At 41.1% G+C, this 16,049-nt stretch overlaps 1 protein-coding gene across 2 annotated transcripts in view; it reads left to right on the top strand.

The window, feature by feature from the left end:
- The window catches only part of SAPCD1 (suppressor APC domain containing 1), a 57,216-nt gene extending 41,883 nt beyond the window's left edge, over positions 1 to 15,333 (top strand). Inside the window, exons 2-5 of one of the 2 annotated variants that reach the window (XM_053722085.1) lie at positions 5,831 to 5,965; positions 6,421 to 6,525; positions 13,217 to 13,300; positions 14,829 to 15,333. In XM_053722085.1, the coding sequence (XP_053578060.1) occupies positions 5,831 to 5,965; positions 6,421 to 6,525; positions 13,217 to 13,300; positions 14,829 to 14,933 (429 nt within the window). In that variant the 3' untranslated portion in view covers positions 14,934 to 15,333. The remainder of the gene's footprint in view (positions 1 to 5,830; positions 5,966 to 6,420; positions 6,526 to 13,216; positions 13,301 to 14,828) is intronic. The other variant, XM_053722086.1, reaches the window with a different exon arrangement.
- The last annotated feature ends 716 nt before the right edge of the window (positions 15,334 to 16,049 follow it).

The following is a 16,049-nucleotide window of genomic DNA, read 5'->3' on the forward strand; positions in this document are numbered from 1 at the left end:
GCTGTTTCTCGGCCATCTGAGGAGAGGTAAACTTCAGATCAGGGGACAGCGGGCAGATTAATCTGCAAAGAGGTATGTAGCAGCTTATTATTTTCTGACAATGGAATTGATGAGAAAATTCTGCCATACCGATATAATGTAAGCTCAGCCTTAAATGCAGTAGCAGCAACTGGTATCAGGCTGTCATGTATGTATATTTTACACTTCAGTATTCTGGGGAATGGCACTTCACTGGAATTATACTGTGTGCATAAGACTTTAGCCTAATTTGCAGGGACTAGCAACAGGCTTTTTAATAACACTTAATTTATTTTAAACGTTTTTTGCTGGCATGTAAAATCGTTTCATTTTCTGAGGTACTGGGTGAATAAAATATTTTGGGCACTATTTGTTTCCACTTGGCAGTTGTTTTATTTAATTTATGACAGTTTACTGATCTCTCTCACTGTTGTGTGTGAGGGGGAGGGGCCTTTTTTGGCGCTTTTGCTACGCATCAAAAAATTCAGTCAGAAGCTCATTGTATTTCCTGCATGATCCGGTTCATCTCTACAGAACTCAGGGGTCTTCAAAACTTGTTTTGAGGGAGGTAATCACTCACAGCAGAGCTGTGAGATTGTAGTTGACTGTGATAAAAAACGTTTATTTCTGTAACTTTTTTTCTGCTATCAGGGTTAGTTATCCTTTGCTAATGGGAACAAGCCTTTGCTAAAATTGTGTTTTTTACAAAGATTTGATGCTATAACCTTTCAGTTTATTAACTTTCAACTGTCATAACTCTTTCTGTGCTTCTTATAGGCACAGTACGTTTTCATATTATAGTAAATTACTTGAAAAGTATTTCCAAGTTGCTAGTTTATTTGCTAGAGTGTTAAACATGTCTGATTCAGAGGAAGACATCTGTGCTATATGTGCTAATGCCAAAGTGGAGCCCAATAGAAATTTATGTACTAACTGCATTTATGCTACTTTAAATAAAAGTCAATCTGTACAAATTGAACACATTTCACCAAACAACGAGGGGAGAGTTATGCCGACTAACTCGCCTCACGTGTCAGTACCTGCATCTCCCGCTCGGGAGGTGCGTGATATTGTGGCACCGAGTACATCTGGGCGGCCATTACAAATCACATTACAGGATATGGCTACTGTTATGACTGAAGTTTTGGCTAAATTACCAGAACTAAGAGGTAAGCGTGATCACTCTGGGGTGAGAACAGAGTGCGCTGATAATGTTAGGGCCATGTCAGATACTGCGTCACAACTTGCAGAACATGAGGACGGAGAGCTTCATTCTGCGGCTGACGGTTCTGATCCAAACAGATTGGATTCAGATATTTCAAATTTTAAATTTAAGCTGGAAAACCTCCGTGTATTACTAGGGGAGGTGTTAGCGGCTCTGAATGATTGTAACACAGTTGCAATACCAGAGAAAATGTGTAGGTTGGATAAATATTTTGCGGTACCGTCGAGTACTGACGTTTTTCCTATACCTAAGAGACTTACTGAAATTGTTACTAAGGAGTGGGATAGACCCGGTGTGCCGTTCTCACCCCCTCCGATATTTAGAAAGATGTTTCCAATAGACACCACCACACGGGACTTATGGCAAACAGTCCCTAAGGTGGAGGGAGCAGTTTCTACTTTAGCTAAGCGTACCACTATCCCGGTGGAGGATAGCTGTGCCTTTTCAGATCCAATGGATAAAAAGTTAGAGGGTTACCTTAAGAAAATGTTTGTTCAACAAGGTTTTATATTGCAACCCCTTGCATGCATTGCGCCTGTCACGGCTGCAGCAGCATTTTGGTTTGAGTCTCTGGAAGAGACACTTGAATCAGCTCCATTAGATGAGATTACACACAAGCTTAAAGCTCTTAAGTTAGCTAACTCATTTATTTCAGATGCCGTAGTACATTTAACTAAGCTTACGGCTAAGAATTCTGGATTCGCCATTCAGGCGCGCAGAGCACTGTGGCTAAAATCCTGGTCAGCTGACGTTACTTCTAAGTCTAAATTGCTTAATATACCTTTCAAAGGGCAGACCTTATTTGGGCCCGGATTGAAAGAAATTATCGCTGACATTACAGGAGGTAAAGGCCATGCCCTGCCTCAAGACAGAGCCAAACCTAAGGCTAGACAGTCTAATTTTCGTTCCTTTCGGAATTTCAAAGCAGGAGCAGCATCAACTTCCTCTGCTCCAAAACAAGAAGGATCTGTTGCTCGCTACAGACAAGGCTGGAGACCTAACCAGTCCTGGAACAAGGGCAAGCAGGCCAGGAAACCTGCTGCTGCCCCTAAAACAGCATGAATTGAGGGCCCCCGATCCGGGAACGGATCTAGTGGGGGGCAGACTTTCTCTCTTCGCCCAGGCTTGGGCAAGAGATGTCCAGGATCCCTGGGCGCTAGAGATAATATCTCAGGGATACCTTCTGGACTTCAAATACTCTCCCCCAAGAGAGAGATTTCATCTGTCAAGGTTGTCAACAAACCAAATAAAGAAAGAGGCGTTTCTACGCTGCGTACAAGAGCTTTTATTAATGGGAGTAATCCATCCAGTTCCACGGTCGGAACAGGGACAAGGGTTTTACTCAAATCTGTTTGTGGTTCCCAAAAAAGAGGGAACTTTCAGGCCAATTCTGGATTTAAAGATCCTAAACAAATTCCTAAGAGTTCCATCGTTCAAAATGGAGACTATTCGGACAATTTTACCCATGATCCAAAAGGGTCAGTACATGACCACAGTGGATTTAAAAGATGCTTACCTTCACATACCGATCCACAAAGATCATTACCGGTATCTAAGGTTTGCCTTTCTAGACAGGCATTACCAGTTTGTAGCTCTTCCATTCGGATTGGCTACGGCTCCAAGAATCTTCACAAAGGTTCTGGGTGCTCTTCTGGCGGTACTAAGACCGCGAGGAATTTCGGTAGCTCCGTACCTAGACGACATTCTGATACAAGCTTCAAGCTTTCAAACTGCCAAGTCTCATACAGAGTTAGTACTGGCATTTCTAAGGTCGCATGGATGGAAGGTGAACGAAAAGAAGAGTTCTCTCTTTCCACTCACAAGAGTTCCCTTCCTGGGGACTCTTATAGATTCTGTAGAAATGAAAATTTACCTGACAGAAGACAGGTTAACAAAACTTCAAAGTGCATGCCGTGTCCTTCATTCCATTCAACACCCGTCAGTGGCTCAATGCATGGAGGTAATCGGCTTAATGGTAGCGGCAATGGACATAGTACCCTTTGCACGCCTACACCTCAGACCGCTGCAATTGTGCATGCTAAGTCAGTGCAAAGGGGATTACTCAGACTTGTCCCCTTCTCTGAATCTGGATCAAGAGACCAGAAATTCTCTTCTATGGTGGCTTTCTCGGCCACATCTGTCCAGGGGGATGCCATTCAGCAGGCCAGACTGGACAATTGTAACAACAGACGCCAGCCTACTAGGTTGGGGCGCTGTCTGGAATTCTCTGAAGGCTCAGGGACAATGGAATCAGGAGGAGAGTCTCCTACCAATAAACATTCTGGAATTGAGAGCAGTTCTCAATGCCCTTCTGGCTTGGCCCCAGTTGACAACTCGGGTTTCATCAGGTTTCAGTCGGACAACATCACGACTGTAGCCTACATCAACCATCAGGGAGGGACAAGAAGCTCCCTAGCAATGATGGAAGTATCAAAGATAATTCGCTGGGCAGAGTCTCACTCTTGCCACCTGTCAGCAATCCACATCCCGGGAGTGGAGAACTGGGAGGCGGATTTTTTAAGTCGTCAGACTTTTCATCCGGGGGAGTGGGAACTTCATCCGGAGGTCTTTGCCCAAATACTTCGACATTGGGGCAAACCAGAGATAGATCTCATGGCGTCTCGACAGAACGCCAAGCTTCCTCGTTACGGGTCCAGATCCAGGGATCCGGGAGCGGTCCTGATAGATGCCTTGACAGCACCTTGGACCTTCAGGATGGCTTATGTGTTTCCACCCTTCCCGATGCTTCCTCGATTGATTGCCAGAATCAAACAGGAGAGAGCATCAGTGATTCTAATAGCGCCTGCATGGCCACGCAGGACTTGGTATGCAGATCTGGTGGACATGTCATCCTGTCCACCTTGGTCTCTACCTCTGAAACAGGACCTTCTGATACAGGGTCCTTTCAAACATCAAAATCTAACTTCTCTGAAGCTGACTGCTTGGAAATTGAACCCTTGATTTTATCAAAACGTGGTTTTTCGGAGTCAGTTATTGATACCTTAATACAGGCTAGGAAGCCTGTTACCAGAAAGATTTACCATAAAATATGGCGTAAATACCTATATTGGTGCGAATCCAAAGGTTACTCTTGGAGTAAGGTTAGGATTCCTAGGATATTGTCTTTTCTACAAGAAGGTTTAGAAAAGGGTTTATCCGCTAGTTCCTTAAAGGGATAGATCTCAGCTCTGTCCATTCTGTTGCACAAACGTCTGTCAGAAGTTCCAGACGTTCAGGCTTTTTGTCAGGCTTTGGCCAGGATTAAGCCTGTGTTTAAAACTGTTGCTCCGCCATGGAGTTTAAACCTTGTTCTTAATGTTTTACAGGGCGTTCCGTTTGAACCCCTTCATTCCATTGATATAAAGTTGTTATCTTGGAAAGTTCTATTTTTAATGGCTATTTCCTCGGCTCGAAGAGTCTCTGAGTTATCAGCCTTACATTGTGATTCTCCTTATTTGATTTTTCACTCGGATAAGGTAGTTCTGCGTACTAAACCTGGGTTCTTACCTAAGGTAGTCACTAACAGGAATATCAATCAAGAGATTGTTGTTCCATCCTTGTGTCCAAATCCTTCTTCAAGGAAGGAACGACTTCTGCACAATCTGGATGTAGTTCGTGCCCTAAAATTTTATTTACAGGCAACTAAAGATTTTCGACAAACGTCTTCCCTGTTTGTCGTTTACTCTGGTCAGAGGAGAGGTCAAAAAGCTTCTGCTACCTCTCTCTCTTTTTGGCTTCGTAGCATAATACGTTTAGCTTATGAGACTGCTGGACAGCAGCCTCCTGAAAGAATTACAGCTCATTCCACTAGAGCTGTGGCTTCCACTTGGGCCTTTAAGAATGAGGCCTCTGTTGAACAGATTTGCAAGGCTGCAACTTGGTCTTCGCTTCTTACTTTTTCCAAATTTTACAAATTTGACACCTTTGCTTCTTCGGAGGCTATTTTTGGGAGAAAGGTTCTTCAGGCAGTGGTTCCTTCTGTATAAAGATCCTGCCTGTCCCTCCCGTCATCCGTGTACTTTTGCTTTGGTATTGGTATCCCAGAAGTAATGATGACCCGTGGACTGATCACACTTAACAGGAGAAAACATAATTTATGCTTACCTGATAAATTCCTTTCTCCTGTAGTGTGATCAGTCCACGGCCCGCCCTGTTTTTTACGGCAGGTAAATATTTTTTAAATTATACTCCAGTCACCACTACACCCTTTGGCTTCTCCTTTCTCGTTGGTCCTTGGTCGAATGACTGGAGGTGACGTAGAGGGGAGGAGCTATATGGCAGCTCTGCTGGGTGAATCCTCTTGCACTTCCTGTTGGGGAGGAGTAATATCCCAGAAGTAATGATGACCCGTGGACTGATCACACTGCAGGAGAAAGGAATTTATCAGGTAAGCATAAATTATGTTTTTTAAAACACACATCTGCATATTCTGCTGCAGATTTCTCACCATTTCTAACTCACACACACCTCTGACTAGTTTAGAATTACATTCTTTTCTACCCTAAGAAAGTTTATGATTCGCTAACTACTGATCTGCTACTAACAATACTCTTCATGTACTGAATGATGCTGTGTGATTTTCTATAGCTGCGTCGCATGAAGGAGTTGGAGCAGGAGCGGGATGCGTTGTTAGATGGGGTGCAGCTGGTGGACAGAGCACAGGAATGGTATAAGGAGAGGTTACATGAGGCGGAGAAGCAGAGAGAGCTACGGTGTTCTAAGGTAACACATTCAAGCCCACTTTTGCTGTGCCATATGCAATGTGGAACCAGGGGGGGGGGTTCTAGACTAACACAGGTTACCAAAGAGATACAAGGCTACTGCTTCTCCTGATTTTCTTGTTTAAAGCAGCTATTTTTAAATAAGAAAATGAAGGTAAAGGAGCTGTTTGTTTACAATTTAATACACTCCAGCAGATAAAACATATCATCAGAAAAACATTAATGAAGAAAACAAATTACAGCACACTGTCCCTTTAAATCCTCCTCTCTGTATTGCTCCTTGTCCTGGGTAGAGTAAAGGAAATGTAAAAACTGAATGGCTTTTGACACTTTTGGGAACTGTTGGACTTGCAATTATGAGGGAGGGCAGGTGGTACTCTCTAGAACTGTCACTGTATGGGGTCTGTTTTCTTCTTTCTCTCTTGTGTTAAGTGACTAATGGACTTTTCTCATCAGGACCCACCTCTGGTTCCACCGCCACCTCTTCTTGGCACGTCACTAATGGTTCAAATCCAAGAAGTGAATAGATTCTTGAGTGACCTAATTTCCCCATCAGAAAAGGTGAATCCTTTTTAAACGATAAGTAGATGAATAGATTATTCCAGAAAGTCAAGTTCTGATTGTGTATCTATATAGATCATAACAACCTTCCTGGCTGGTCATTTTCATAAAATTTTAAAGCTACACTGTACTCTGTAATCCTGTCATCCATATGAAAATGCTGCATTTAGACATGTTGACTTTTTTCTTTTCTTAGAGGGCCATAATTGTCGAAAAACGACATGCTCTAATTTGTATTTGTTAGAGCATGTCATTTTAAGACTATTGACCCTGCACTGCTGTGTGTTTAACCCCCACAAATTGGTAAAATATATAGAAGAAGTGCCGTTCGGGACCCGAGAGCACTGCAGATCCCGATTGGAAGCTGGCCTTTAAAAATGTGAATTTGAAGCTTTTTAAATTGTGTACTGATAGGCCTTTCCCAGTAATCACCATTGGCTTATAGGCACTTCTCACTAATAACCATTGGTTCTTAGGCACTTCTCACTAATCATCATTGGCTTATAGACACTTCTCACTAATCATCGTTGGCTTATAGGCACTTCTTACTAATCATCATTGGCCGTTAGACACTTCTCACTAATCATCATTGGATTATAGGCACTTTCACTAATCATCATTGGATTATAGGTACTTCTTACTAATCATCATTGGCTTATAGACATTTCTCACAAATCATCGTTGGCTTATAGGCACTTCTCACTAATCATCATTGGATTATAGGCACTTCGAATTACTCATCATTGGCTTATAGGCACTTCTCACTACTCATTGTTGGCTTATAGGCACTTCTCACTAATCACCATTTGCTTATAGGCACTTCTTACTAATCATCATTGGCTTATAGGCACTTCTCACTAATCATCATTGGCTTATAGGCACTTCTCACTACTCACCATTGGCTTATAGGCACTCTTCACTACTCATCATTGGCTTATAGGCACTTCTCACTACTCATCGTTGGTTTATAGGCACTTCTCACTAATCATCATTGGCTGATAGGAACTTCTCAGTAATCATCGTTGGCTTATAGGCACTTGTCACTGATCATTGTTGGCTTATAGGCACTTCTCAGTAATCATCATTGGCCGTTAGACACTTCTCACTAATCATCGTTGGCTTATAGGCACTTCTCACTAATCATTGTTGGCTTATAGGCACTTCTTAGTAAACATTGTTGACTTATAGGCACTTCTCAATAATCATCGTTGGCTTATAGGCATTTCTCACTAATCATCATCGGCCGTTAGACACTGATTATTGTTGGCTTATAGACACTTTTCACTAATCATTGTTGGCTGAGAGGCACTTCTCAGTAATTATCATTGGTTTATAGGCACTTCTCACTAATCATCATTGGCTTATAGGCACTTCTCACTGATCATTGTTGGCTTATAGATACTTCTCACTAATCATCATTGGCTGATAGGCACTTCTCACTAATCATCATTGGCCTATAGGCACTTCTCACCACTCATCGTTGGCTTATAGGCACTTCTCACCACTCATCGTTGGCCGATAGGCACTTCTCACTACTCATCGTTGGCCGATAGGCACTTCTCACTACTCATCGTTGTCTGATAGGCACTTCCCACTAATCATCACTGGCTTATAGGCACTTCTCACTAATCATTACTGGCTTATAGGCACTTCTCGCTAATCATCACTGGCTTATAGGCACTTCTCACTAATCATTACTGGTTTATAGGCACTTCTCACTAATCATTACTGGCTTATAGGCACTTCTCGCTAATCATCACTGGCTTATAGGCACTTCTCACTAATCATCACTGGCTTATAGGCACTTCTCACTAATCATTACTGGCTTATAGGCACTTCTCGCTAATCTTCACTGGCTTATAGGCACTTCTCACTAATCATTACTGGTTTATAGGCACTTCTCACTAATCATCACTGGCTTATAGTCACTTCTCACTAATCATCACTGGCTTATAGTCACTTCTCACTAATCATTACTGGCTTATAGGCACTTCTCGCTAATCTTCACTGGCTTATAGGCACTTCTCACTAATCATTACTGGTTTATAGGCACTTCTCGCTAATCATCACTGGCTTATAGGCACTTCTCGCTAATCATTACTGGCTTATAGGCACTTCTCGCTAATCATCATTGGCCTATAGGCACTTCTCACCACTCATCGTTGGCTTATAGGCACTTCTAACCACTCATCGTTGGCCAATAGGCACTTCTCACTAATCATCACTGGCTTATAGGCACTTGTCGCTAATCATCGGTGTCTGATAGGCACTTCTCACTAATCATCACTGGCTTATAGGCACTTCTCACTAATCATTGTTGTCTTATAGGCACTTCTCACTAATCATCATTGTCTGATAAGCACTTCTCACTAATCATCACTGGTTTATAGGCACTTCTTACTAATCATTGTTGGTTTATAGGCACTTCTCACTAATCATTGTTGTCTAATAGGCACTTCTCCCTAATCATCACTGGCTTATAGGCACTTCTCCCTAATCATTACTGACTTATAGGCACTTCTCCCTAATCATTACTGACTTATAGGCACTTCTCGCTAATCATCGGTGTCTGATAATCACTTCTCACTAATCATCACTGGCTTATAGGCACTTCTCACTAATGATCACTGGCTTATAGGCACTTCTCACTAATCATTACTGACTTATAGGCACTTCTCGCTAATCATCGGTTTCTGATAGTCACTTCTCACTAATCATCACTGGCTTATAGGCACTTCTCACTAATCATCGTTGTCTGATAGGCACTTCTCACTAATCATCACTAGCTTATAGGCACTTCTCACTAATCATCACTGGCTTATAGGCACTTCTCACTAATCATTACTGGCTTATAGGCACTTCTCGCTAATCATCACTGGGTTATAGGCACTTCTCACTAATCATTACTGGCTTATAGGCACTTCTCGCTAATCATTACTGGCTTATAGGCACTTCTCGCTAATCATTACTGGCTTATAGGCACTTCTCGCTAATCTTCACTGGCTTATAGGCCGTTCTCACTAATCATTACTGGCTTATAGGCACTTCTCGCTAATCACTGGCTTATAGGCACTTCTCACTAATCATTACTGGCTTATAGGCACTTCTCACTAATCATCATTGGCTTATAGGCACTTCCACTAATCATCACTGGCTTATAGGCACTTCTCACTAATCATTACTGGCTTATAGGCACTTCTCACTAATCATTACTGGCTTATAGGCACTTCTCACTAATCATTACTGGCTTATAGGCACTTCTCACTAATCATCACTGGCTTATAGTCACTTCTCACTAATCATTACTGGCTTATAGGCACTTCTCGCTAATCTTCACTGGCTTATAGGCACTTCTCACTAATCATTACTGGTTTATAGGCACTTCTCGCTAATCATCACTGGCTTATAGGCACTTCTCGCTAATCATTACTGGCTTATAGGCACTTCTCGCTAATCATCATTGGCCTATAGGCACTTCTCACCACTCATCGTTGGCTTATAGGCACTTCTAACCACTCATCGTTGGCCAATAGGCACTTCTCACTAATCATCACTGGCTTATAGGCACTTGTCGCTAATCATCGGTGTCTGATAGGCACTTCTCACTAATCATCACTGGCTTATAGGCACTTCTCACTAATCATTGTTGTCTTATAGGCACTTCTCACTAATCATCATTGTCTGATAAGCACTTCTCACTAATCATCACTGGTTTATAGGCACTTCTTACTAATCATTGTTGGTTTATAGGCACTTCTCACTAATCATTGTTGTCTAATAGGCACTTCTCCCTAATCATCACTGGCTTATAGGCACTTCTCCCTAATCATTACTGACTTATAGGCACTTCTCCCTAATCATTACTGACTTATAGGCACTTCTCGCTAATCATCGGTGTCTGATAATCACTTCTCACTAATCATCACTGGCTTATAGGCACTTCTCACTAATGATCACTGGCTTATAGGCACTTCTCACTAATCATTACTGACTTATAGGCACTTCTCGCTAATCATCGGTTTCTGATAGTCACTTCTCACTAATCATCACTGGCTTATAGGCACTTCTCACTAATCATCGTTGTCTGATAGGCACTTCTCACTAATCATCACTAGCTTATAGGCACTTCTCACTAATCATCACTGGCTTATAGGCACTTCTCACTAATCATTACTGGCTTATAGGCACTTCTCGCTAATCATCACTGGGTTATAGGCACTTCTCACTAATCATTACTGGCTTATAGGCACTTCTCGCTAATCATTACTGGCTTATAGGCACTTCTCGCTAATCATTACTGGCTTATAGGCACTTCTCGCTAATCTTCACTGGCTTATAGGCCGTTCTCACTAATCATTACTGGCTTATAGGCACTTCTCGCTAATCATCACTGGCTTATAGGCACTTCTCACTAATCATTACTGGCTTATAGGCACTTCTCACTAATCATCATTGGCTTATAGGCACTTCCACTAATCATCACTGGCTTATAGGCACTTCTCACTAATCATTACTGGCTTATAGGCACTTCTCACTAATCATTACTGGCTTATAGGCACTTCTCACTAATCATTACTGGCTTATAGGCACTTCTCACTAATCATCACTGGCTTATAGGCACTTCTCGCTAATCATCACTGGCTTATAGGCACTTCTCACTAATCATTACTGGCTTATAGGCACTTCTCACTAATCATTACTGGCTTATAGGCACTTCTCACTAATCATTACTGGCTTATAGGCACTTCTCACTAATCATTACTGGCTTATAGGCACTTCTCACTAATCATTACTGGCTTATAGGCACTTCTCACTAATCATTACTGGCTTATAGGCACTTCTCACTAATCATTACTGGCTTATAGGCACTTCTCGCTAATCATCACTGGCTTATAGGCACTTCTCACTAATCATTACTGGCTTATAGGCACTTCTCGCTAACATCACTGGCTTATAGGCACTTCTAACTAATCATCGGTGTCTGATAGGCACTCCTCACTAATCATCACTGGCTTATAGGCACTTCTCACTAATCATTACTGGCTTATAGGCACTTCTCACTAATCATTACTGGCTTATAGGCACTTCTCACTAATCATTACTGGCTTATAGGCACTTCTCGCTAATCATCACTGGCTTATAGGCACTTCTCACTAATCATTACTGGCTTATAGGCACTTCTCACTAATCATCATTGGCTTATAGGCACTTCTCACTAATCATTACTGGCTTATAGGCACTTCTCACTAATCATCATTGGCTTATAGGCACTTCTCACTAATCATCATTGGCTTATAGGCACTTCTCACTAATCATTACTGGCTTATAGGCACTTCTCACTAATCATCATTGGCTTATAGGCACTTCTCACTAATCATCATTGGCTTATAGGCACTTCTCACTAATCATTACTGGCTTATAGGCACTTCTCACTAATCATCATTGGCTTATAGGCACTTCTCACTAATCATCATTGGCTTATAGGCACTTCTCACTAATCATCATTGGCTTATAGGCACTTCTCACTAATCATTACTGGCTTATAGGCACTTCTCACTAATCATCACTGGCTTATCACTTCTCACTAATCATCACTGGCTTATAGGCACTTCTCACTAATCATCACTGGCTTATCACTTCTCACTAATCATTACTGGCTTCTCACTAATCATTACTGGCTTATAGGCACTTCTCACTAATCATCACTGGCTTATAGGCACTTCTCACTAATCATCACTGGCTTATAGGCACTTCTCACTAATCATTACTGGCTTATAGGCACTTCTCACTAATCATTACTGGCTTATAGGCACTTCTCACTAATCATCACTGGCTTATCACTTCTCACTAATCATCACTGGCTTATAGGCACTTCTCGCTAATCATCACTGGCTTATAGGCACTTCTCACTAATCATTACTGGCTTATAGGCACTTCTCACTAATCATTACTGGCTTATAGGCACTTCTCACTAATCATCACTGGCTTATCACTTCTCACTAATCATCACTGGCTTATAGGCACTTCTCGCTAATCATCACTGGCTTATAGGCACTTCTCACTAATCATCACTGGCTTATAGGCACTTCTCGCTAATCATCACTGGCTTATAGGCACTTCTCACTAATCATCACTGGCTTATAGGCACTTCTCACTAATCATCACTGGCTTATAGGCACTTCTCACTAATCATCACTGGCTTATAGGCTATAATATTGATTTAACCTCTTCCAAGAATTAGAACAGAGCCGATAAATGTAAGGAAAAAAAAGGTGCTAGACATATAGGGTTGCCACCTCAGCCATGTTTTCCTGGACACTTATAAGTTACACATGCTGCAGGGTGTCCATGTAGGAACATTAATTAAAAACCCTGGACAGCACTAGTCATGTTCCCCTCTGCACGCCCTGCAGCATGTGTAACATATAAGTGTCTAGGAAAATATGGCCAAGGTGGCAACCCTATATACACATAATAAAAGCACATTGTGGTATTGTTACATATTATTTTTGGGGCCTTAAATGAATATTTCTCATAGGACTGATGTACGTAGGGTAACTTTGACAATGGCTATAGCAAATTATAGCACTGCATGTATATTCTTATATAGACGTCTGATATAAGAAACTGATTAAGTAAATCACATCAAAGTATAGTTTCTGATGTCTCTTCTTACCACTTCTTTCTATAGGGTGTCCGGAGACAACCGAGCTTCAACTCTAGGCATTCTGACATCTTGACCTCTCTTAAACACCAGAACAAGCAGCTCACAAGGGTGAGTATAATTCAAGCACTGGAGGAGAGTATGTTTGCATATGTGTATATATTGGATCATTATATAAGATAAAACAAAATTGCTGATGGTGAACAATCTTTTATAAAAAATATATTTAGCCAGTGATAAAGTCCATTGTACACGTAAAGGACATTCCAGTCAAAATGTAAATGCACTTAGATAAATTACATCTTTGAATATAAACATATTTACAAAATAATTGTATTGGGAAAAATACTTCTAATAAAATGTATCTCTGTTTTAGTGACTTGTATCAAATGAGTAATTACCAGATGATACAAGAATCTTATCTCTCTGAGCAAGTGCTGTTTAAAATGCTGTTGCAAGGAGCAGACTTAAAGGGTAGACATCAGTATTCTCCTAAAACGTTGGGCTTGGTTAGGAGTCTCAAAATCAGCGCAATGTTATTTAAAAATAAGCAAAGCTATACTTTTTCTTTTTTTTAAACCTGTATGGGCTATATAAATGGATTATCTACAAAACATTTATGCAAAGAAAAATCTAGTGTATAATGTCCCTTTAAGTACACTCTTGAAACAGCTGTAGCTTTCACTAGAGACATATTAGCCAATGTATATTTCAAAAATGCTTCTAATATAATCTGAATTGCGCCCATGTGCATTTGAATTTTGGTTGGAACATCCGTTTAAATCTTCTATTGCGCCGCACACACCATTCCGCATGTTAGAACAATATTGCTCTGCGCACCCACTATAGAGTGTTAGTCGCTAAACCTGAGTAGTGAACGCGCGGTATCATGCGGTAAAATGGATGTCCGACCGTGGAAATCAGACAACAGGTTCATGTTGGTTTTGTGTATTTGTATATCGTAGCGTCCAAGTCTCCTGCACTATGCATTAAAACTGCAGACAAATAAAATAGTTCATTTGCTGAACTGGCATGTTTGAATCATCTGCAGTTTATATATCAGACTGATCCAGTATTGAATATTTTGTGCTTATTGTATTTAGTTTGCATTGAGTGTTTTTGTGCAAAGCATAGTGGATGCAGCTTGGAAACCATTGGACCCTACCTACATACTTGTTCCTAGATTTTATTTATCGTTTTGTAAAGGATATGAAACAAAAAATGTTTTCTTTCTTGATTCAGATAGTGCATGCAATTTTAAACAACTACCTAATTTACTTCTATCAAATTTTCATTCTCTTTATATCTTTAGTTGAAAATCAGGGACATTTGTGGAGCGCTATTTCCCGCCATATAGTGCTTCAGACACCTCCCTAAGTATCTCTTCAACATAAATAAATAAAATGTTCTGATTAAATATCCATTGAACATTGGCAGCTATGATATTCCCACCTTTCAAATGCTCCAATAATAGCAGAGATGGCTGCATGGCAGAGTGAGAATTCAGTATAGAAATAGTTAAGGGGGGTTCTGTTTATTATGGAGGTGCAGTAACACCTATATGTGTGCGACTGTTAAAGGATAAGCGCAGCGTATATTTGTTCTGGGACGGCACTATAACATATTGTGTTTTCTGCAGGAGCTCTCTGCGCAGAATGAGCGCATCTGGAAGCTGCAAAGAGAAAACGAGGCTTTATACAGAGAGCTGCAGGAGCGCCAGATACACCGCGCTACCTTCATATAAGAAGGCTACAGAGCGTCACTCCGGCTACTAACAAAATCCACAAACTACCAAACAGAACAATCGCTTTTTGAAAGAGTGAAATATCCCTCTGGTTTACACAATAAAACACTTTATTTAGGACCAAGCTGGGGATTACTGCAGAATAATGTCACACCCTCTCCATTTGATCAGACAAAAAATGCACAGGACTATATTTATAATGACCTTGAATAAGGATATTGGATGATAATATTTTTTTTGGTTGTAATTATACAGCTGTATATTTGCTTTTGGTGCTGTACTTTATTTATTGGTTCGACTTGTATCTATTGTAAGCAAAGCTCCTTATTAGCGCATTATCTGACCTTTGTGTGTAAAAGCCGCCACCCTTATTACTTAATAAATGTTTATTTAAGACACATGTAAAGTTATTGCTGTTTAATATGTTCCTGAAAGTGCAATGTGTCCCCTTGTCACAGAGGAAGGATTCTCTAAATCTTGTATGCTAATCTTAATGACAGGGATATTCTAATGCAAACGCTTTATCCTCTAATTTGTTAGCACATATATTATTAGTAAACTTAACTGTTTAATCCCCAGCAATATGTTCAACACATAGGTAAAGTCTAGTTCAAGTTTCATTGAGAAGCCAGTCAGCCATTCAGAAGTGGCATTTGCCAGCGTTCCAATCACGGGCTGCGTACTAGTCCCATGAGGCGTTTGGGGGGGGGGGGGGAGTTAAACACACAGTATAAAAAATAAAGGGGATTTTGTTTTTTTTAAAGATTTTTTATTTATTTATATATATATTATAAGTGTGTAGGATCCCCTATTACCCCCCAACCTCCCTAATCTCCCCCCCCATACAGCTCTCTCAGCCTCCCCCCTCAATCTTTTTGCAGCCATCTTAGGTACTGGCAGCTATCCGCCAGTACCCAGTTTACTAACAAATTTGCCCTTTTTTGTTAAAAAACAAACAAACATAGACCCCCTATTTTCTGTAGTGTAGCTTCCCCCTCCCCCTCAATACACTCCCCCCTCCCAGATCCAAACAATTTTTCCCCCCTTCCTCATTCGGCTGATCATTAATGGCCGTGCACGTATTCACACGCGCTCCCTTTTGCAAGGACTGCACGG

Source organism: Bombina bombina, chromosome 7 (assembly GCF_027579735.1).
Source record: "Bombina bombina isolate aBomBom1 chromosome 7, aBomBom1.pri, whole genome shotgun sequence".
In the NCBI taxonomy this organism is placed as follows: Eukaryota; Metazoa; Chordata; class Amphibia; order Anura; family Bombinatoridae; genus Bombina; species Bombina bombina.